A 24,118-nucleotide genomic window follows, 5' to 3' on the forward strand; every position below is an offset into this window, starting at 1 on the left:
GCAGCCTTGGGAAAGGGATCATGCAGCATTCCCAGGGCAGAGTTTGGGCTCCTGCAGCTGTGCCTTTTATTGTGGATACTTTACCTTTTGATGGGTGATTCATTACAATCATGCTTCCAAACAGACTCCTTTTCTGAAAGTTTTCATCAAGGTAGTCATCAGTTAAATATAGAAGTGCTTGTTAATAAGGTGAAAGGGCTTCAAGGGCAAATACTGTGATACAGTTTAGTGTAATAATGACAAGTTTAGTGTAATAATTACAAGAATTACATAAAACTTTTTAAAATGCCACCTGTGGCATTAGTGTAATGATTACAGTTTAGTGTAATAATTACAAGACTTACATAAAACTTTTTAAAATGCCACCTATGGTGTGCAACTAAAGTATTACATGCACATGTATAATTGGTACAGTGGGTTTAGAAAACAGAATTTACAGGCCTTAATGTGTTCAGTTCTTCAGTGAAAGAGAAGTAGCTTTTGTACAACATCTGAATAAATGAGAATCTGATGCTTAAACGGAATGATTGGAACTTGTTATATGCTTAAGTAGTAATTTTTTATCATTTTTGAGGGTAAGAAGGAAACTGAAACTTGTGTCCAGACTTATTTTATTCTAGATGTTGGGAATTATGACTTAGCTGGAATGCTAGGGATGAGAATGAATAGGTATACATGCTACAAATAACAAATGTTACTTGAATGATACTGAAGTTTTTTCAGATTTCAGAGTATTTATTCACAAAGCATATTGGGCTGTCAAGTGTCTTGGTATATTTAGCCTTCTGTTACCCCAAGCAAACTGCTGTAGACTTAAGAAAATTAAAAAATATGTGGCAGTATATGAAATAATAATGCATCTTTATATATATTACAGACTTCTCCTTGTAGGAGGCTGTGAAACAGATGAAGATGGAGTATCTAAAGCAGCTGGTTGTGGAATATCTGCTTGGAGAATTCTGTCAGGCTCTCCCCATTACAAACAGGTCACTAGTTATGAAGATGATGTTAGAACAGTAAGTTCGTCTCCTCATTTTACTGGATAAATATTGTCAATGGAAGCTCAATAAATATCTCTTTATTAAAGATGAATTTAATGGGATGTTTTGCTATTTTCTAAGCTATGATACATATGTCTAAACAGTTATCTTTTTCCCCACAGCATCCATTTCTGCTTTTTCTGTAGTATGATTTGAACTTTAAGTTCTTAATTATCACTTGTGGTTTTAAAACCAAAAACAAGAAGAAAGGAGTCTGTAAATTTCCAAGCTACAGTATTTTTTTCTCTTAGTTGTACATTGGGATATATTACCTGTCTTTGTTGGAAAAAAGTTACAGTTTGTTCTTCTATTACTTCAGAACAAAAGGCAGCACGCCTGAAATAAATATTTCAGTTTAATTCTAGCTCTTGATTTCTTTTGCTTCTAGTAGAAGTAAATGTTTGACTTGGTAACAGCTTCTTATACTGAAATAAATTTACTATATTCCAGGATAAATTCCAATGTTTACTCTTATATGGGTATTGCTTAGTATTACAAGTGAGTTGTTAATTTAATTGCAAATGAGGAGTGCTTTTCTGTGACATGTATACCTACTGAAGTTGATAGAATTATACAAACTGGATTTTATTATGCTTGCATTATTTTAAAGTAGGCAGTCTTCTGGAAGTTTAAAAATAGTAACATCACAGAATAAGCTGAGTTGAAAGAGAACCACAAAAATCATCGAGTTCAACTCCTGGCTCTGCGCAGGATACCCAGAGTCACACACCATGTGCCCAAGAGCATTGTCCAAACACCACTTGAGCTCTGTCAGGCTGGACCTGTGACCACTTCCCTGGGGAGCTGCTCCAATGCCCAACCACCCTCTGGGTGAAGAACCTTTTCCTGATATGCAACCTAAACCTGCCCTGACACAGCTTCAGGCCATTCCCTCGGGTCCTGTCACTGTCACCACAGAGCAGAGATCAGTGCCTGCCCCTCCTCTTCCTCTCCCAAGGAAGCTGTAACTGCAGTGAGCTCTGCCCTCAGCCTCCTCCAGGCTGGACAGACCAAGTGACCTCAGTAGCTCCTCACAGGCTTCCCCTCAGGGCCCTTCACCATCCTCATGGCTTTCTTTGGGCACACTGATGGCTTCATCTCTGCCATATATTGTAGCCCTGCTGACTCATTCAACTCACTGTCAACCAGGACCCTTTCTGCAGCACTGCTCTCCAGCCTCTCATTCCCCGGTCTCTGCACACAGTCAGGGTTACCCCAGATACACAGTCTGGCACTTGGCCTTGTTAAACTTCATATGGTTGGTGATTGTCCATCTCTCTAATTTGTCAAGGTCTTTCTGCAGAACCTCTAAAGAATCTTGCAAAGTTATTTTAGTATTTTAAATATGACTCAATTTTTGGTGCATGAAACTGTAGGAGATTGTTTTTCATTGTATGATTTGTTTCTGTTCTTACAGGCACAGAGAAGAGGATTATTAAGGATTATGAATTTAAGATTTTACAGCAGGCGAGGAACAGAACAGGTATTAAGATCTAGGTCTACCTCAGAAATGTATTTTACTAACATAATTGTCTATTAATGACTACCTGAGGGACTGACTGCAAGTAGGTTTTAATTTATGCAACTTAGGAATTAACATTCTATTAAATTAATCAAAAAGCTTTAGCATTAAATGGAATAGCTTGCCACTTTGGTTTTCTTAAAAATCCAGTTAGTTCATTTGCTGAAGCTTGAATCGCTGGGTTTCAGGAGCAGGTCTAGAGATGTAGAGTTCAATATTAAATGTAAACCCTTATTCAAATAAGAAGGTATAAGAAGCCACCTAATTATTTGTTAATAAATGTGATAATCAGATCATGTTAGATGTGTTATATATTCTACAAGAAGAAAGTTGATTGTAATGATGTTTCTCAAATAAAATGTATGCCCAAGAGATAAAGAATAAGAACAAAACTCAACCTTGTGCACTACATGTGTTTCACTAGAAAACAACAAAAAAGCCTCAGCCCACAATTTTCACACCATGTGGGAAAGAAAAAATGGGTGTATTCAAACTAATAATTTATGGCTTAAATAGGGCAGACACAAAGACTTTATTTTTACAGTCTGAGAAACTATGGAAACATTTTGCTTAGTAGCTTCCAAAGTTTATTATGGGTCTGACTTCTATTCCCAGGATACATGTGAGCCTAATGAAACTGCTGATCAGAATCAATGTATTCTTAACAAATTCTGGGTATAGACCTTATGTTCTCCTCTGCCATGAATGAGTGTTAAACCTTGAATGTCATGCTGAAGTGTAGGTGTGTACTCTCTGTATTTCTAAAGTGTTGTACGTGGTGCTTATTCATGGCTTTCTTCTACATGCCTTAGGAACTTCCCATGCAGTACTGCTTTTCCTTTTCCTTTTCTTATCTCTTGTCTACTTGTCATGTGTAGCCTTGGTTTGATGCCTATTTCTATCTCCCTTTCCCTTCTTGTAAGAGAAATTGTTTTCCCTTCTTTTTGCTTTACAAGGAAAGAACAGTAAAGAATCTGTCTACCACCTTCACTCTGTGTTGTCCTGAGTGGAAAAATGGCTGATCTGAGTTGGAAATGACCTTAATAGATTGTTGGGATGTTTTAGGTGGCTGGTTAAAAGAAGGAGTTGCCTGCTTTATTGGAAAGGAAAAACAAATCTTTCTGAATCTTTCTCAAGGGTGGAACAGGGAGAGATTTTATTTCCTTCACTGAGAATGCTAAAGATAAAGCTGACTTAAGCTTTTTTAGTTGAAAAGCTTGTATTGCATGTAGCTGTACTAAACTTCAACTTCATTGCACTTGACAATACTAAATTAATGAAGAAATATGGAAACTTACTTATCCTTGAATGTTTTGATCCAATTTCAGAGATTATGGCTTAAAGATATAAGGTATAGTTTTCATTCCTAGTGTGAAATTAACATTCCGTTTAAAATATGATAGACACAGCAGCTAGAGGACTTGTATATTAGAACTGGCTACACTGGGATTTGATTCTTAGTGTTGTTAAATGACACTTAAAAAATGTGAAGTGCCAGCCTGCTGAGTTTCTCAACATCTTTTGCTGTTCCCTTAAGCTGATGAGCTGTTTACAAGGGCAGCATTGCCTGCTTTGGCAAAGGACTGATTAATTTTTATAGGTAACAGGGCTTGGGTGATAAATTTGAGTGTGTTAATGACCACCTAATATCTAAATCTCACAGCCAGAGAATTATTACTGACTGCTGAGTAAACATTTACCTCCTTTCAAGATCGGTGATGTTTACCACTGATCAGTTATCTGAACATGTTATATATTTTACCTCTGTGTTTCTGGGTCCTTTAACAGTCTTTTGTTCTTTGTTGTGCAGGCAAATTGACTTGTAAAGAGAGAAGTTCCATTAGAAGGCATGTACAATTCCTGGGCAGATTACAGTTGAAAGTGCAGTACTGCAGCTAAGAATATAGTCAGAGAATATGAATTTTTTCTAATATAAATAATTCTTAATGGGTTTAAAAAAACCGCTTAATGCTCTCCTTTTCAATTAAAAACACATTTTAGGCATCGATTTAAGGAGTGCTCTCAACAGCTGCAAACCACTGTACAACAATAAACATTTCTTGATTGTCATTGCTTCTATGGCATACCTAGCACTTCAAAAAGGCTAAGAAATAAAATAAAAATAATAGTAAAAAAACTCCCAAGCCCCAACAAACACACTGACCTGAAAGAATATTTTTTATCTTCCAATAATACCTACCAGTAACATTCTGCCATTTAAACTTCTTAATTGATGGATGTCAGCTAACCTTTCTGTGCTTCGTTTATGTTGGGGTATTTTCTGAGAGGGGTGGTGCTGGCCTAAAAAAATTGGTTAGCTGCATACTTGGAAAAATTTAACTGTGAATCTTTATTAAAAGGTTTTTTAAAGTGAGCTAACAAAATAGAATTTTGTGAACAATGTAATTTTTGGGAATCTCTATCCTGCTGTCTTTCAGGGAAGATGAGACACTTTAAGAAAGAAATGATCTTTCTGAAAACATAGGGGAGAGGGGTGAATAAATGTAAAATGTATTTTCAGAAATTGTCGTTCATTGCCAGTGTCACTAAATTTGACTTTAAAATTTAAGTGTGTATTTAGAGTGTCTTGTGGAAATAGCGTACAGATCCAGTTGTAGATGTGCTGGATTTTGTGAATCCGTAAGAAGGTGCTTTGTTAGAAGTGTATTTTGCCTCTTAAAGTGTCCAGAGCTGATGGAAAACTTAATCTAGGAGAATTTTTGTAGCCTTAAAGAAGTTAATGTACAAATGCTGAATTAATTTTATTTATATGGACTCAATCTGATATTCGCTATGTTACTACTTGGTGTGTTGTCACTCGAGGTTCTTGGATTCTGATTCAGTGCCCTGAAATGAACAGTGTGCTCCTCCAAGATCTCTTATTGTCTGATTTCTTGTATCCCTTTTTTGGCTTTCCTTTAATTTTTTGCTTTCCTTTAATTTTTTGCTCCCAAGGAGGAAGAGTTGTATTAAGCTGTGGTTTGGTAATAGTCTTTCTTGAAGACTATTAAGGAGCAATCAGGACAAGAGAATCAGAATAGTAGAAAACCGAGGCTGCTGGATGTTTTTTCTGTGCAGAGAACAACCTGTGCTTTTCCCTTCAAGCAGCTCTGCATTGCTGTCAGGGTGTTCTTTTAGGAATGCTGCACTTCCAGGTTTTATTTGCCATATAACAACGTGATACAGAAGTTTACATTCCTAAAGATTTGTTCATGCTGAGATAGTGTTCTTCCTTTATGCAGGTTGTTTTTATTCTTCCATGTCACAACTGATCTCTTACCTTTTTCTTTTAGAATAAGGGTTGTTTTGTTTGATTTTAATTTAAGGTATGTTAACTTTTCAGGGTGGAAGATTGTACAATTTTTTGTTTCCCTAAAAGAGAAAAAAATATGTATTTGGAGGAACTTTTTGGGGTATTCCTTGGTGTATATTTTTATTATGTTTGTTTGTTTGCTTGGATGCCATGTTCGGCAGGATGGAGTTTTCAAGATGAATCTTTCTCCTGATGGAGCTCTTTTGGCAGCTATTCATTTCTCAGGAAAACTGACAATCTGGTCTGTTCCATCTCTCAGACAACAAGGAGAATGGGACCAAACTGCTCAGGTAAGAAGAATGTACATGTTTAGAAACTTGAATTATATATCTTACTCTACTCCTCTGGAATTGTGTTTTTGTAGGAGATGAGAGGAGTTCGGGTAACTGTGTGTTAGCTACACACTAGCTTCCCAGTCAGCTCCATGTTTTTCAAGAGCCCTATACATACATTTATTATAATCTTTCTATGTTACGCCCATAAACTGTGAACTTGAAAAATTAAGAAAAAGAACCAATCATGTTGCAATGAATTTTTCATGAGGCATTTTGGTACCAAGTAGGTAACACTGTTAGAATTAGACTACAACACCATTAGACTGAAATGCAGTTACAGAAGAGAAGTAGAGGCTAACATGGCTAAATTTGTTTCACTGGTTGAAACTAAATTCTGTATGTCTTAGTGTATTCTATTCCTTCCTCAAAATTTACCATACCTCGTTCCAGATGATGCTGTAGAATATTTTCTTAATCAATTTGCTTTCTGCAGGAATTATTTGCAAAACTAAGTAGAGGAACTTACATTCGGAATTTCCCAGACACTGGCAAACTTTTAGTGACTTGTGTGAATTAAAACACTGGAAATTTAAAGCTAATTAGTTTTCAAAGAAAAAAACCCCAACTTTATTTTAATGAGGAAATGCATTCTGAAAAGTGAAAAATCTGAAATGATGCACACTAGTATGTGAAGTGTTCTGATTTTCCTCCCATTAATTTCTTGACTAATAGATAAAGAAAGGCTTTTCACTTGGAGTACTGTGTGCTATGCTCTAAACCTATGAGACATAAACCAATATCCGTTCCAAGTAGGGTAAACAAATGGGATCAAAATGTTATTTCAAGCTTATTTAGAAGGGCATTTTTAAACAGCAACCAAAACAAACAAAAAAAAAAACCTCAAAGAATTTCTGTTCTAGTGTTGAGATGAGTGTTGTGTCTATATATGCATATCTATTTATCTCTATTTTTAATATACACTTCAGAAAAATTTTGCTCAAAGATGCTTACAGTGAGTTGTATTTTTTCTTTGTTTATAGTAATAATGAATATGTATTCTGAAGGAGCATTCAGGTCTTCATAATTCAGTGAGGGTGATATAAAGGAATATTTAGTGCTTGACTATTCTCAAAATTTTTTTTATAGGTGAAACTGGTGTCCAAGTAGAATGTGTATTTCCATAATATGTGTGAAATTAAATTAGACTGGCCTCATGTTTACTTTTAATTAGTAGACTCTCCTCTTTCTACTGAAAAATAAAGTCTGAAAAGCACCTTCTGCTTTATCCAAATGTGCTTTAGTTATTTCAGCTTCCTGTACTTCCACTGCGTTGCACTTGGGGGCAGGATTTCTGTCACTGCTAAGTCATGTTTAAAATAGCAGCACTGGAACATAATTCTAAACCTTGCGGTGCCTCAGTTAATAATGCTGCTGCTTTTCTTGCACTAGTCTTCAAAGGGGCTTTTTAATTCTGAAAATAGCTGGGGAAAATACTTAGAGAACTGTGTTAGACTGTCACACAGGACCACTACACAGACTCTCTTGGAGATTATTTTATGTGCCTGCAGTCCTGTGTATAGGCATGAAAAGCAAACACTTGGCTTTTGATTGCTGGAGAACCTTTATTTCAGAAATCTTTTGGGTATGATTACTGTTTAAAGCTGGTCAGACCATGACTTGTGGTTTTGGTTTTTTTTTTTTTTCCTTTTAATTGTCTGTGGAAAAGTACAATGGTGCTGCAGCAGTTGTATGTTTTTGCTTGAGAAGAGTTTGAATTTATAGAGAGCATTTTAATTGAAAAATGAGTGGATCAACTACAGAGTAAATAAATGGATTCTGTGTTACAAAGATGTACTTGCATATAATTTTTTTTTTTTTTTAGCCTGGCTATGATGAGCTTAACCCGGACTGGAGACTCTCTAGTGAAAAAAGAAAGAAAATAAAAGGTATGCAGTACAGTTAGATCATTATTTTATATCACTGTGGAGTTAAAAATAATAATGCAAATACATGAGGACTGAAATAGCTGAATTAAATCTCAGTCAGGGTGCCAAAATTGCATGATTTGAATTTGTAGCATGGTAGATCTAAATGACAGTCACAATAGGTTTTTTTTCAGATTCTCTTTTAGGAATGCTTGTATAGCTATAAAAAAGTTGATATTTCAGTTAGCACAGGATTTCATTTTTTCTTCCTGTAAATGTCTAATAAATCTTGAAAGCTACTTTAAATTAAAGATACCGGTTAAAAATTTTGAAAACAATTCTAAAGCAATTTCCTCTAACTGGATTTACCTCATCACACTCTATTGTTTTCTGAAAGCTCAGGCCAGTCTGAGCAGCCATTTAGCACCTGGTTATTGCATGGTTGTTCCAAGAGTGCAGAGATCAATAGCTATTCCATGATCCATTTGCTGCTGCTTATACACATCTATATTATTAAAAATTCCTGCTTCTTTGTAATATTTTCTTTGGAGATTCTGTCTTCAGGTTAATTCATCTGACCTTCATAGGTAGGCACTGCGGGTTAAGCACTATTAAAAAAAGGAATAATCTGACCTGTTTGTTAGTGCTGTTTGGGAAAAGGTGGTTTTCATCAGAGAAGTGGGAAGTGACATGCGGGGAGCAATATGAGCCCACTCTCTGATGAACATTTTATCCCAACACCCGGTTACCATAATCAAGACAGCGACTGGAAATGCCATAGCTTCCATCCTCAGTCCTACAAACTTTCTTGTTTATTTGGTTTTTTAGTTTAACATTCCTAACAACATCCTCTTGGAATATGTTGATATGTTTACTTGTCCTCAAAAGCAGTGTAGTCTTTTCTGATTTTCATTACTATTAGGTTTGTTGTCATGTTGAAGATGGCCTGATAGGTAATGAAGTAGATCTTTATCATAGATGAAAAATCTGTTAGTTTTCATGCAAGTAAATCAGTTTACTGGGAATTTTTTTCCAAATAATTTATATATATTATGTTTGTAATTGTGACTTTTTTTTGTTCTCAACAGCTTTATTTAATACAAATACGGTTTAGGAAAAGATAAGTGATATAAAATACAGACTTAGTGAACCAAGGTTGCAAATATAACAATAAATATCAGTTAGATTAGACCGTATTTCTTCATAATGGCAGTCTCCTCTGTTCTTACCTGAGGTTTAACATTATCTTTCTTTATATGGTGCATTCTTATTTTAGATAAAGAATCCTATTACCCATTGATAGATGTAAATTGGTGGGCAGATAATTCTGTCATCCTTGCTCGCTGCTCTGGTGCATTGACTGTGTCATCAGTCAAGACATTAAGGAACCTGCTGGGAAAGACTTGTGAGTGGTTTGAGAGTTCTCCTCAGGTCACTTCGGCTCATGATGGAGGATTTCTAAGTCTGGAGGTGAGGAATGTGAACAAGCAGATATCCTTTGGATTGCAGTATAACAGTTGACTTTTTTATATGTGATCCTAAGGTAGGGCGGTTAAAATAGAAGCTGTTACTACTAACAGGAAAAGTGATTTTTCTTCCTTATCTGTAGATACATATTGCAGGGGGATTCTGAACTTGCTGCAGCTTAACTATTCTAAGAAAAAACTTGATAAAACAATAAATAACTTGTGGGGAATAGAAGCAAAACTCCTGGAATGTTGAGTCTTAATGAGAGGAAACTTGCAACAGAAAAGAATTTGTGTTGACAGTAACCTTGCCTTGTATGTTAGTGTTCTGAAGAGTACTGCAACCATTCCTCTTCCACTTTGAAATACATGTCTCATAAAGGAAGAATGAACACATTTCAGTTAGACATGAGGAACACAGTGAAGGCAGAGCTGCATAAGAGATACATTTTTTGTTTATTTTTAGTAGGATTCCAGCAGGGAGTAGAAGATAATAAAGTTAGCCAGTAATTTTCTCTAAAACAGAGAAAATGACTATTTTCCAAAGCTTATATTCAAATAGGTCTTAAGCATCTTAATCAAAAGTTTAACATTAGAATCAGAAAATCTCAGTACAAAGCTTGTGTGTATTTTTTTGCAAAGTTGTATTATTCTGGAAATAATATGTACAGCTAGTGAGTGGCATACCACAGCCTAAGGTTGTAGTCTGAGATTGCATTGAATAGAAAAGCTTGATTTGAATAGCTGAGAGTTGAAAACACTCATATATGCTGTGGTAAGCTGTAGAAAGTGTGGTAAGCTGTCTTCACTGTTCTGCCTTCTCTGTCTTGGCTGGTGCAGGAGGTGTAGGGTAAAAGCAGGTTACTAAGAAGCCTTCACTTTGGTAGATGAGGGATGAAACCTTACATCCAGGAGACAGAGTCAGGGTTTGTGGAACAGGTTAAGCAAACTGAGAAACAAAGGGTTTAAAGGAGAGAGGGAGGAAGGATGCTGACTCTGAAATTTGAAGTGGAAGATGTACTCAGTTCTTACTAAACTAGTTAAGGTGTACTAGGTGGATGCTTCATGTTCATCTTTTCTTGCAGTGTGAGGTGAAACTTGTTCCAAAAAGACTGCGCTTGGAGAGCAGGCCTGGTGATGAAGATGAGGGAGACGATGACTCGGACTCAGATGAGGAAACTTCTGCTAAGGACAGATACTTCAGCTACCTAAAGCAAGGCCTGTACTTTGTAACAGAAATGGAACGATTTGCTCCTCCACGGAAACGACCACGCACTATTACAAAGAATTTCCGCCTTGTCAGCTTAAGATCCACGACTCCAGAGGAACTGTACCAGAGAAAAGTAAGTCTGGAAGGAAAAGTAAAATCTCTTTTAATCAGCTTTATTTAGAACAAACTTTTTATTTTTCTTTTAATTCCTGCTGTGTTGACAAAAGGATTTAGGCGCATATTTCTGAGAGTCTCTTAACTGACAGTGTGCTGTGTCACCTGATCAAAGGGATCCTTTTTTAAAAATAGCATTATGATCACTGAAATGATGTGATGTTTCCACTGGGAGACACTGTGTATCATTGGCTTGGCTAGTCTTGGACATTTACTCATGTGTTTGCATGTAGTGCAAGACTTGGCAAATATATTGAATGAAATCAGTTTCACTTGTTGTTGGCCCAGGAGTGGGTTAACTTACAGTCTTCTGCGAATGTTTTGGCTGTTTTTTCAGATATATGTACAGATTAAGCCTCCCAGTCATTCTTACCAAACAGATACTGCTCTGCTTTAGGGATCTTGGACAGACTGCTTTGTCTAGGCCCTTCCAGTTGTTCCGATGGTAAACCAGCCCACTCTGTAACTGTTACAGTTCCCAGGGAATGCTGGTGTCAGACTAAATATGATGTATAACTAATATGATGTTACCTAAATAACATCTTCCTTTTATTTGAGGGGAAAAATCCTTGATTTTCCAGAGGTGTCCATCAGACCTGAATCTTACTTATCTGTATCTTGAACCAGTCTCTTTCCTACCTGCTTATGGATACCCACAGTAATTATCCCTCTGCCTCTTTCAACACACAGAATTAACCATTTGTTGTTCAATATGGAAAATCAGATGACTTTAATTTTCATGTGTTTGCTTTTTAGATTGATAATGAAGAATATGGGGAAGCTTTGTCTTTAGCTCAAACGTATGGCCTTGATTCTGATCTTGTGTACCAAAGACAGTGGAGGAAGTCGGCTGTTAATGTCGCTTCAATTCAAGACTACTTGGTGTGTTTGTGTTTTGTGATTTTTTTTTTTAAGGCTTTCTTATCAGACTGTCTGTGTTATCTTTACAGAAATGGAATTCTCAATTGTGTTCTAATTTATGCAATGTGAATTGGTGGCAGTTTGAAGAATTGCTCTGAAAATTCCATTTCATGTGTAAGAGAGCAGTTTAACTGAAGGCCTGATCTAGAAACCTTGGCAGTTAATGAAAGTCTTTTGGAATATCTTCTAAATTCTGTTTATAGCAACACACTTCCTGTGTGTAATCTCTTCCCCCACATGCCACAGTAGATTATTGCCTGGCAGATGAAGAATAATAATTGGAAATATCAACTGTTTATACTTTAGGTTATTATAGAAAATAAATTGAGAAGGTGAAGTTGGTACAGTAGCTGTATCACAAAATTTGAATAACAAAATTTTCAGCGGACTCTGCAAACTGTAACTGAGCCTTTCAGTAGAATTCAACATGGGTTTTTTTTGGCTTGGAAGAAAGACTGCTAACTCAGCAGAAAAATGGTGTTGAAGTTGTACAACCTCATGGTTGTGGTAAACTATTAGTAATAGAAATATACTATTACTACAGAATAGTAATATATAATTTAGTATTAGAATAGTAGATAGAGAATAGTATTAGTAATATAGGTATATTAGTGTATATATAGTAGTAAAGATAGGTATGTTAGTCTAGACTAAAGTATTACAAGAGATCAAGATAAGTGTATTCTATTATTTTTCAAGTCAGATATTGACTAAATATCAAAATTTAGCCATTCTGCATGTGATCTGTAATGTCAACTAAAGATCAGCAGATAAGGCAAATGTATTTTGTAATTCTGGTGCCTTTTCTGTTACAGAATCTTAGTGCATGTGAAGAGGGTGGTATTGAAAATTACTCTAGTGCTGTCGTGGAATTTATACACTTGGTTTATAAAACATGTACTTTACCCCCAAACCATCACATTCTATTTAGTGTAAAAAGGAGTAAAGGTAATTAGAAAGTAGAAATAATAACTTGTGTTCCAGTTGTGGAAGTTCTCCTTAGTAATTTGGTATTTTCCTGCCCTTTTCTGCCACATATATATTCCCCTCTGAGGGGATTGTGTTTATTGTGTTCTCATCTCTTTTGTTGGTTTGCATTGTCAGTCACCAGGGGAGCTTGACATTTTCTTAAGTGGAAGAAATCCATGTGAGAACTTTAACGTAATCTCTGGTTCTGTCGCTTTGGATTGGACCATGTAACATTGTGTCTGTGCTCTTGTTCTTGGACAGAGCAAAATCAAGAAACGTGCCTGGGTTCTTCATGAGTGCTTGGAAAGAGTTCCAGAAAATGCAGATGCTGCCAAGAAGCTGCTTCAGTATGGCTTGAAAGGCACAGACTTGGAGGCTCTTGTGGCCATAGGAAAAGGAGAGGATGGTGGCAGGTTTGGGAAGAGTTTTTTGTTTGTTTTTCTTTTTAAAGAATGGTGTATAAATATTTTATACTAATTTGGTAATTTTTTTTTTCTTATCAACCTCTAGTGAAAATATTGGGAAGCTTTTGCAGGACATAAAGAAAGGTCATGCTCTGACTCAGACTCTTCTATAGATGTCCATAAAGTACCTATAAATTTTATCTCTCTATGTATATAAAATACAGTGTTCATTGTAAATATATGCCCTGTAATTTCTTTGTCAGAGGGAATTTATGATGTCAGTATTTTACTATGAGAATCGGTTTCTCTTGCTGCTTCTGAAAGCTGCAACTAACCCTATAAATGTGTTTGGTTATGTCTTAGTTGTATTGATCAAGCAGAAGCAAGACACAGTAGAGAATTCTCCTCAGTGTTCAGTTTCTGGTGGTAGAAATAGAAAGAGGCTGTTCTTTTCTTTGTGCAGACTTCTATTGCCATTGTGTGCTGGAGAGCTGCTGCCAATCCAGTTGCTGGCTGTGGAATTTAGAAACTTCTATCAAGTTTGGTTTTGGTTTGTTTTAGGGAGGGAGTAGAAACAGGAGTTGATGTCACTTGTTGGCTTGGGAAGAATCCCTGCTTGTTTAAAACATAAAAATTCAGTATTTTTCTATAAATATGCAGATTTTTAGTCAAAACACAGACAAAAAGCTGTTTTAATATGTCTCTTCAAAAATGATTTAATTTCTTTTTTTCCCCCTTTGCTTAGATTGTTGATTTTGTCTTCCAGATTTATCTTACCAGGGGAAGTGGACGTTGAAATTCCCTATGAAGACCTTCTGTCACCAGATGAAGAAATGGATACTAGAAAGGAAAAGGAGGCCAAGAAGCGTCAAGAACTGCTAGCATCAGTAAACTTCTCAAAGTAAATGAAATGTTAAGCCATGTTTTATTCAGAATTATAGGTTTATAATAACTACACAGTTGCAAGAACATAATTACTCTTATATATATTATTCCTACTAGAAAAGTGGTTTAAATTTTAATTGGCATTATATTGTGTCAAAGTTCTTGGTTTAGCTAATTTCTTGTTATATCCCAGTGCACAAAGTCATTAAAATGCGTAACTTTTGTCTTCATATGCATCTGACATAAAATATTAATGGCAAATGTGAAAATTCCTGTTCTGAACACAGGCTGACCCTGGAACAGAAGGAGCTGTGCCGTAGCAGGCTGAAGCTGTTAACTTACCTTGATCGCCTTGAGACCTATGAGGTGAGTTCTTCTGAGTTCTCACACCACAGGTATTCCTGCAACTTTTGCAGCACATCATCTTACCATTTTTTGTTATTTATTGTGGTATTAATGTTTATCGCCTTATTGAAAGGCTATAAGCTCCAGTCTATCACTGGAGAAAAGTAAGATGTTTTCTGTTTGAGTGACTGTGTTTCTCCTGCTTCACTGTTTTCAAAGGATGGCTTCTAGTCTTGAGAGGTGCAGTTGGGCAAAAGCCTGCTTTGAGCATCCTGTGTCTGCAGGGAATTGAGTTATGCAACTACATGGGATGTAGAGTTCAGGCAGGGTTACTGTGATACCCCTGTCTGTCAAATTGACAAGTTCTGTGCAGGTTCTCTAACAAATCTTTTTCTTCCATGAGCTTACGAATGTGAAAGTTTTTGGAATGTCAAGCTGTATTTTACTAGGTTTTTAAATTTAAAGTTTGCAGTTGGTAATGCACACACTCCCATTTATGGCTTTTACCACATCCCTGTAATTAATGATGTCTAAACCTTAATTAAAATAAGGGAGAAAATGGTCTTAGCTTATCAACCAAAAATGCATCTGTTTTTTTATACTGAAACAAAAAACCCAGCATACTTTTCAGCATATATCTCATACTTACTCATCCTAGGATAAAAAGATGTGTGGACTTTTTGATGCTTTTGTAAATCCTGTATAAAAAGCAGTCTTTTTTTTTTTTTTTTTTAAAGGAAATCCTTGGAGGGCCTCATGCAGCTGAACATTACGATGGAGAATTCTTTAAGAAGTTCAGAAATCAGAATATTGTACTTTCAGCAAGAACTTATGCTCGGGTATTAATATTTATGTTGCTAGAATCCAGTGTTGTTTTGATATTGCTCTTTTCACTAAAGTGCTTTTTCCTCCTCCTTTTGAACTTGGTTGAATCTCAATGGAAATTTAAGAGGTGGTGTCTTTGTTTGATTTTAAATAAATGAATGCTGTGACCCTGACTTTGTTTTTTTTGTTGCAAAAGAAAATTTAAAAATTAACTGTTTGTTGTATGACCTAAACTTTCTTGCTCATTTTCATTACATTGCTCTATTTTCAGTCTAAATCAGTCTTAAGCTCTGCAACTTACTGTTCTGTTCTTCAGGAAAGCAATGTCAGAGCCCTGGAAATTTTGTTCACTTTCCATGGATCAGCTTTACTTCCACACAGACAGGCGATTCTCTCCAATTTCCCAGAGACCACTTCACCACACGAGTATGCTTTGCTGTTACCTGAAGCTTGGTAAGGGTGCATTGATAGATACTAACTCAAAGAGACAAGATTTTTAGATTAATACATAAATTAGTTTCCATGTATGGCACTCTGTTATTGGTTATTATCTGGAATCAAAAGAGCTGCTTTGTCTGTATGGGTCTTGACTTTACCAGTCATCATTTTCTGCTTTACTTTGTGCCATTTGTGGAATCCTTTTGGTCGTTAACAGGAAAGTAGAGATCTTAGAGGTTCTTTGCTCCATCACATATCTAAGAGGGAACTTGGACTTTTCTGACCTGAAACTGCCCAGATTTTCACCTGTGTAGTACAGGTCTTTAATTGGCTTGTGGTAACAGCCAGTGTTAGGAAAGGAATAATAAAAGTGTTTAGGTCCCTGGAAGCAAATGCATTTTTCTGGATTTGTTTTGTGAACTAATTTAACACTTAAGCACTCAGTAACTTCAGAAACATTAATCTTCTTGGTACTAATTCTTATGTAACTTGGTAAGGTAGAATTATGAAAAGCTTTAAATACAGACTTTCCTATTGTTTCATTTCAGCATAAAAGGTTGTTTTACTGTAAATTTAATTTTTCTAAGAGAGTCTTCCTTGAACATCATAATTAAGTTCTTTATATTAATTAGAAGAATTTTTTGCTTTTAGAGTGTTTCTTTTCGACTCTTCAATTATGATATTAGTTTTGAAGCATATTGTTCAGTGCTCATAAAGAGATGGACAGATTTCATTATTTGGTATTTTACAATAGGACTTTGAAGGCTTACTTAAAGCGGGAAAGTTTCTGGAGAAGCTAATAGATTTTTTTTTTGGAGTCTTCCATTATTATAGTCAAGCTTTTCATTTCAAGGTTTTGCCAGTCCCATTTGGGCAATTCTTCTTTTAAAATAGGGTTTTTCAATTCATTCCTCTGAAACTTTTCCTAATTCAAAACACTTACCAGTTTTGTTGTCCCTGAAGAGAAAGAACAGTCTTTATTTCATGATAGCTAATGCTTCCCTTTTTATTTGTTGGTAGTATTAGGAACACATTTAGTGATTTAATTAAGGTATGAAAACACTTGTTTTATCCTTTTCTTTCAAGTACAAGTTAGGACCATGAAGATAAATTATTGAAATTTTTATAAAATTGATAAAACATATTCCAGTCTTTCTCTTTTTTAAGGTTTAGAATGTGACACATAGGGATGAATGGTCATCTTAAATATGGTTATGATCCATTGTTGGTCATAAATAGGGTCCTTGTGTTTCTGAAGGGTTATTTGTTCTTGGTTTTGTTGGTTTTTTTTTTTTATAATTTTTTAACTTTGTTGTTTGGTTTGTTTACAAAACTGACTTATGTGCCAAGAGACAAGATGACAGCTAAAATAAAACATTTCACTAGTGATCTAGTAGTAAAGATGTGAAGTTATGGGGTAAGAACTTAGTTTTGTCTGCAATTGAACAATGAAAGTATATATTTTGAATTTTTATTGTTATAGCAGACAGAACTTTCCAGTGCTAGGATCAGGTATGTGTAGATTCACACCTTTTATCCTCCAGATTGCAGAATAGACAATACTGTGTGTCTTTTTAAGTTTTTGTCTTTGGACAACTACAAAATGAGGATGAGATTAACACAAATCCCATATATTTATAAAACCAAAAATACACTGTATATTTGATATAAGCTTTTTCTAAAACTGTTTCTCTGCTACAAAACTGGTTGCTCATAATGTTGTTAAATATACTCCCTAAACCAATATTTTAGTAATGTGGTTAATATGTACTGATGACAGTATCTATCAATGAGACTAATATACTAATGAAATAGATTTAAGTTGTATAAAGTGAAATTTTCTTACTATATTAAGGAGGCTTCTGGCAATTCTTGTTTCATGTGAATTGAAGAGAATTGAAGTTCTTAGTAATTTTTTTGTGACTTTATTGTCCTTGTCTCTCTGGTGGTTGTTTTTTAGGGAGTTTATTAGTATGGTAAAATTACTGACATTTTGTGGATATGAGCTCTCTAGCTTATGTAGCTTGTAATTACAGGTGTCTCAGGACAAGTAGTGAATCAATTCGTGTTGATGAACTTTGACTTTAAGCAAATAGATTCTTAATCAGGAAAGGACTATCTGGTTTTCCTTCTGAAATTTCACACTGTTGCAGCTGGGAAATAGGGGGTATCTTTCAGGAGGTGAGCTTTTTACCTTTCAGTTGCAAAAAAGGCTGCTCTCTAGTGATTTCTCTTAGATCCTTGTTTTTTCTGAAAATTTTTGGTCACAGTATTTGTACCAGCAGATTTCAGTAGGGTATTTGGTGCACGTAGAAAGTCCACTGACTCAGATCAGCTGATGGCATTGCCTGTTCAGGAGTGCAACCTGATCCAGTGGCTTTACTTAAAGAGCACCTTGTTCATGCCTTGTTGCTGCCTTTGTTGCTCAGTTTCCTGCAGCTCAGACCCCCTGCTGATCAGAAATGGTTTTGATGGAGGTGTCTTCTGCATCTTCCTGTATGGCTCTGTGTGTGTTTGTGTGTGTAGGATGAAGCACTGTTTTAAATTTACCATATTGCGTCTGTGTACACTGCACACTTCGAACAATAAGGGGGTTGATTCCCAGCTGGAGCTCTGTGAGGTGACACTCATCCCTATGGGAATTCACTACATTGCTCTATGCTCACTTAGTTCTTCCATCTCAAGGGAATCTGGCAGAGGAGAAACATGAGATTGTGTAGCAGGTGCTGCCTTGTTAGTGCATGGAACAGATGAAGTGGGTAGAACAGGCACCTCCATCTACAGCCAGGGTAAGAGCAGTGAAACAGTTGCTTGCTGTGCACCCCCACCAACATGAGCACACATTTAAGTGCTGTATATGATGAACTTCCTAACCTGTTAAGAAATGTTTTTGTAAAGGTTGTGTTCATCTGTGTCCTTCCGTTCAGCTGCCAGAACTAAATTCTAAGTACCTGCTGAAAGAAAGGTTCCTTTGGTTAGTGCATTCTGTAGGCATAAAGTAGGTGTTTTTCTTGTACTTGGATGTGTAATTTACATCACGATGGTATTTAAAGGGCAGTGTCACAAAAATTTGAGGTCTTGTCAGTCGAGGAAGAGCTGGCATAACAAATGGAGGAAAAAAGTAGATTTTTTTTTCCCTTTTGTGACAGGTTATTAGGAAATACATATGTTTTTTTCTTGTATCTACTTGTAAAAAGTCTCAAATGGTAGATATACTTTTGTTTCTCATTTTTGGCACGTATTTTATAGCTTAGCATCTTTTGGGGTTACTCAGAACAGTTCAGGAGTTCTGTGTCTAAGTAGGGAATTTATGTATTCATGAGACTTCTGCAAAAGTCTGTGATTTAAGTAAGCTCAACAGCTCCCTAGTTGAGAAGGAATCTGAAATACAAAGACACATTGGTGGCTGTAAATGGTATTGGCTTCAAATTGGTATTGTGATAGATGAACATTACTAAGTAATGTGTTTTTGGAGAATTCGGATTGTAATGTTTTCGTACTCTTTTCATATTATTTCTCAGCTTCTTTTATGTTGATGGCTCCTGTGTCTCTGCTGTCTCCTTTTGGGATTCATGCTCCTTCTCAAAGATCCATCAGATGCACAGACTACATCTGTTAGGACAACTAGAATGAAGGTGGTAAAAGTTCAGGCATTCAAAGGAGCTGATAGCTCTTTTTAATCTCGGTTTTAATAGTTATAGCTAGTGTTCTTAATCTATAGTTAAGACTGTTGCCCTGAGGTTTTTAAATGTGATCTAGGAAAACAGTGTTTTACTGCCATTATAAATACATAACCAGAGTATTTTTCCATTTTTAAAAGTTTCTTATCCTTTGTACTAGGCTTAACTGCTGTATTATAGCATTACTGCTATAATTTTCAACTCACAGAAGTCTGGAACTTCAAATGTGTGGTTCCCTCAGCAGCCATAAGTCCCCTATATTGCACATTATGCTATAGTAAAAATCTTCCCCCTAAGATAGGAATTTTTTATGTTTCTCTGTTTTTGCTTCTTAACTTTTCAAATACCGGTGTTCAGTTGTGACATAAAGTGAATTTTTACTAGAGAGTGCTGGATGAACTCCATTTGCCTGATGAACTGGGATGGGAATGTGGAAGTATCTCCTAAAAACTTAGTGAAGGTTTTAAAACCTGAAAATTTCCATGTAGTTGACTTTCATCTATGAATGAGTAAGTACTACTAAGAGTTCATAAGCAGTTGACTTTGCCTTTCCATAATGATATCTTCTCCTGAACTAGGTTTTTAGTTATTGCCTGTGGCACTGCAGTTTCAATAAAGCTCTTAGAGCTTCATCTCTTCACTTCCTTATATGTGCATGTAAATAGATTTGATAGTGGAATGTCTATGGAACTGTCTAATATATAGTCCCCTCTTTTTAATATTATTTTTTTTCTTGTGAAGCTAAACTGCTTTTGTTTTTAGTGTAATTCAGAGGTGTTCACGTTAAAAGAATTAATCTCACGGTCAGTTCCCTTTTTGAATTTGTTTGAATTCATTTGTATAGTGCTACAGTGAAAATAATAAGGGCCTGTGTTTTATGTGCATGTCTTTTATCTTTGCACTAATAGGAAGAAAAAAACAGTTCAGAGGAAGAAATGTAGGTAATTTCAAGGATGTATTTGGTAGAAAAAAAACCAGCAGATCTTACCTTCTACTACGAAGTAGAAAAAATAATTTTTGAGAGAAAGATTAACTTGTCGTGATGACACTCATGCTCGTCTGGATTGACTTCTAGTGGGAGCAGGGAAGGTTCTTGTCCATGTAAAAATAAAGCAGTGGTTTGGAGGAAGAGAGACTCTTCTGCAAGCTGCTTGTGTGTGAATCTGTGATAACAACAGGAATAGCCAGGAGGCTGCTGCAGACAGTGAGCTGGCGAAAGTACCCTATGTAGATGTTGGTTGTGAGGAGTTTTTGAAGAAGAGAATGAGAACTTGAAGCCATGAGGGAGCTGTGGAGAACATGAACTGTCAGGGAGGAAGGAGGGAGGTTTCACAGGACCTGCTGTGCTGGAGCTGAGGTGTCATTTAGCTGAGAGAGCCGAGTATGTTCAGCATGGAGAAGGTTTTAGACAGGCCAGTAGCAGCCTTCACATAACTTCCTGTAGCATGTGAGTTGAACTGTGGCTGTGCTGTTTATCCACAGATCATCATCAGGGTTTCCTTTGTATTTCTGGCTAGTTAATGCTGGACTTGTCCTGACTTCATCTACCATGTGTGTCTCTTGCCTACGTAGTCCTGAGCTGGGGTTTGGCTTGCCTTGTCCAATCTTCTAATGAGGTGTACCACAGCTGTTGTCTCATTTGTTCATTGCTCTTCTACAGGGTTTAGAATAAAATTTCTCCCAGGAACATTCATTATGCTTTATAAATGTACACTTCTGAAGTAGTATTTCATTATTTGGTGGCAGACAGCTTTGATCTTACTTGGAGTTCAGCTTTGTCTTTAAAATAGCTTTCAAAAAATCAAAATGGGCTATTGCCTCATAATTTTAATTGTATACATGAGGAAAAAAACCACAGTGAGCTTCTGAACTGTGCTTGTGTGGTGTTAGCTGACTTTTCTGATGTTTAGATTATTCATTCTGGGTTGTTTAGGAGAGAAGAAAGTTTCCCTCTCCCCAGATTTTATTAGAGGTTAGCCAGCCACATCATTAAAACATAGCTTGATTTGTTTATATGAAATCAGTTATAACTTTCTCCTCTGGTGGCAGAGCTGCTTCAGAAGACCTGAAGCAGTCACTGCAGTGTGCATGGCAGGGATTCTGAAGGTTAGCTAACTGTTGCGGCCAAAAGCTGTGGGATACCTTTTCCACTGGTTTATGCAGATCAGCTTTCCCAAAATGCAGGATGTTTTAGGCAGCAGCTGCACTTCAGTCTTGATAAATTTGTCACACCCTATGGGTATTTCTGGAAAATGAAGCACTTCTCTCTCTGCCCACCACTTCTGTATCTGGCAGTATATTGAGCAGTTGGAAACCTAAAAATACATATAATCAGTTCTGTACTTACATATTGGAATACGATCCCAATATTACCGGATGGAACGTGCCTGGGCTCGTCTGGTCCTTGCTGCTTGACCAGAGGTGGCAGCTGTGGTGTTTCACCTCAGAGGCACCTTTGGCTGGCTGGATGCTGCAGCTGGCACTTGGAACAAGTCCAGGCAAGCAGGAACTCAGGTTTTACATCTAATGGAAAGGCTTTAGGTGAGGTGAAGAGGAAAAGGAGATGGATTCTGCCATAGGGTTTAATCCAGGGTTTTATTCAAGGGTCACAGATCTCCGAATCTTGGTAACAGCTCCAACAGAATCCCAACCGCATGGTCCTGTGTCTTTTTAAGCGCGGGGAAAGGGGGAGGGGAAGGGGTAGGTGTGCCACCAACCAGGTGGGAGGGGGGCAGTCTCAGGGGACAATGACACCTGGACTGGCCAATGACCCCAGGGCTGAGAAGCATCTTTGGAACTGCACAAACCAGACCACGCCCTTGCTGGAATGCTAAGATTGATGGACAGCACTTAGCAAGGGGGCAAGGAGGAGGGGAAGGGAGAGGTTGGCACACCTGAGGGACTGGGAAAGGTGAAACAGGATATTGCTTCACACCGCAACACTTACATTTACTAATTCACTGTTCAAATTCTATAATGAAAGAGGAGAATGTTTTCATGCAGTATGAACAATGCAATACATATCCCAGCTGTTTGAGACTGTATATCCGGGATGCATTTCTTATATTTCATCCTCAGCTATGGAATAAGTGTGACATAACAAAACTGTTTTAGAGACATAAGAATTGCAGAGCAACAGAAAGTGGCGTTGATTTCCCCATTGCTATCTGAGAAGATACAGCCTTTGGACAAAAGAATGTATGATACAGAAAGAGTTTCTAAATTAAATGAAAAAAGAATGTTTTAGTTATTTTATGTATGTAACACACAGGCTTTCAAATGAGGAATAAATGAGTGTTTCTAACTATTTTTCAGACAGGGAGACATGATTAAAAAAGACAGCAAAGATTAATCTACTTCCAAAATGCCCCAAACTTACCTCTAAAAACATCAATGTCTTTCACCAAAAATATACTGTTTCATAAATGTGTTGGGGCAAATTGCACTTTGCATTCAATGTAGATGAGTTTACAAGGGAAAAGATTTAAAGAAAAAATATTCTGAATTTTTAACTTGAAGAGTGCTGGAGACAGGCCTGTTGTATGAAATGCTTAAAAGGGAAAAAAAAAGGAAACCCACACAGTTGGTATTGGTAATGGAGTGAATTGGAATCTGACCTTCAAACTGAATTAGACCTTCCTCTTTTGAAAGCCTGTCCTTGGAGAGAAAATAATCTGCAGGATTCAATAAGTGAAGTTGATATGATACAGAAACTACAATAGCAGGGACTTCTTTTGTTAAAGAAAAGAATGGGAAGGATTGCCAAGCCAACATAAACAATAGAGTGAAAAGAGCAATACAGGAAAAGTCAGCTCTTTTTGAAGAAACAGAGTTGAATACCTCCATAATCAGTCAATTTACTGGATTCCAATCATATTTATTCTACTGTTGAAAAGATAGAAGGTAAAAAGGTGGGGGAGAAGCAGTGGCTCAGGAAAAATAAATACCTCACAGCCATGTGAGGTATACATTTGCATACAATTATAGTATGGCACAGCTGAGAGTTTTGTTGGTTGGGAAAGAAAGCCACCTGCCTTGATGACTACAGTGGTCTGTCAGCAGCCATGTCTGGAATTCCAAGTGCATAGGAATGCAGGCTTAACCTGCACATGTCTCTGACCTCTGTGGGGCTTCAGTTACAAGAACAAACCTGCAGAGTTGTGTAGCACAAGGAGAATGAGCCCTGGATCCAGTGTACAGTGCATAAACAGCAGGCTGTCTGTGCACACTGAATTCACATTTCAGCCCTGCTACATCTCTCTCTGGTGTGCAGGGCGTGTGTGGAGGCTCTGATGTGCCCCCATTCACCTGCATTTGCTGTACAGGTGTTGTAAACAAAGCATTGTAGAAAAATGTGAGTTCTGCCTCTTTTCAGATACGTGTTCACTTCTGTACCTCTTTGTCTCTTCTGTATGCATGAATTTTCAGACTGCAATGGTATTTTCACACCTGAAGACTTTTTCAACTGACTTGCTTCCATTTTAACAACTACTTTTCCAGAGTTTTGTTGCTCTCTGTTTCTGCATGAGTCACTGAAATAACTGAGAATAGAAATCCAAGGGAAAAAAATAGTCTGTGCTAAAGCATAAGTATCAGTTAAGAACAAACCATTTTGATAAATGTTGAGATAAATATAGCATTCTAATCTTTGCCTTTATAGAGGGCTTTGGTACAGGGATGTCTCATCCTTTGTTTGTGTCAAGACTGGTTTATTCCAGTCCTTGTA

General features: G+C 36.7%; 1 protein-coding gene across 1 annotated transcript in view; it reads left to right on the plus strand.

The window, feature by feature from the left end:
- Positions 1–24,118, plus strand: part of NBAS (NBAS subunit of NRZ tethering complex) — a 161,429-nt gene that overhangs the window by 14,261 nt on the left and 123,050 nt on the right. The window contains exons 10-21 of the mRNA XM_066547200.1: positions 878–1,016; positions 2,458–2,523; positions 6,037–6,165; positions 8,033–8,096; positions 9,352–9,545; positions 10,627–10,884; positions 11,682–11,807; positions 13,077–13,228; positions 13,986–14,120; positions 14,392–14,470; positions 15,187–15,288; positions 15,591–15,727. Coding sequence (XP_066403297.1) covers positions 878–1,016; positions 2,458–2,523; positions 6,037–6,165; positions 8,033–8,096; positions 9,352–9,545; positions 10,627–10,884; positions 11,682–11,807; positions 13,077–13,228; positions 13,986–14,120; positions 14,392–14,470; positions 15,187–15,288; positions 15,591–15,727 — 1,581 coding nt within the window. The remainder of the gene's footprint in view (positions 1–877; positions 1,017–2,457; positions 2,524–6,036; positions 6,166–8,032; positions 8,097–9,351; positions 9,546–10,626; positions 10,885–11,681; positions 11,808–13,076; positions 13,229–13,985; positions 14,121–14,391; positions 14,471–15,186; positions 15,289–15,590; positions 15,728–24,118) is intronic.

The sequence above is a fragment of the Molothrus aeneus genome, chromosome 3 (genome assembly GCF_037042795.1).
Source record: "Molothrus aeneus isolate 106 chromosome 3, BPBGC_Maene_1.0, whole genome shotgun sequence".
Lineage (NCBI taxonomy): Eukaryota > Metazoa > Chordata > Aves > Passeriformes > Icteridae > Molothrus > Molothrus aeneus.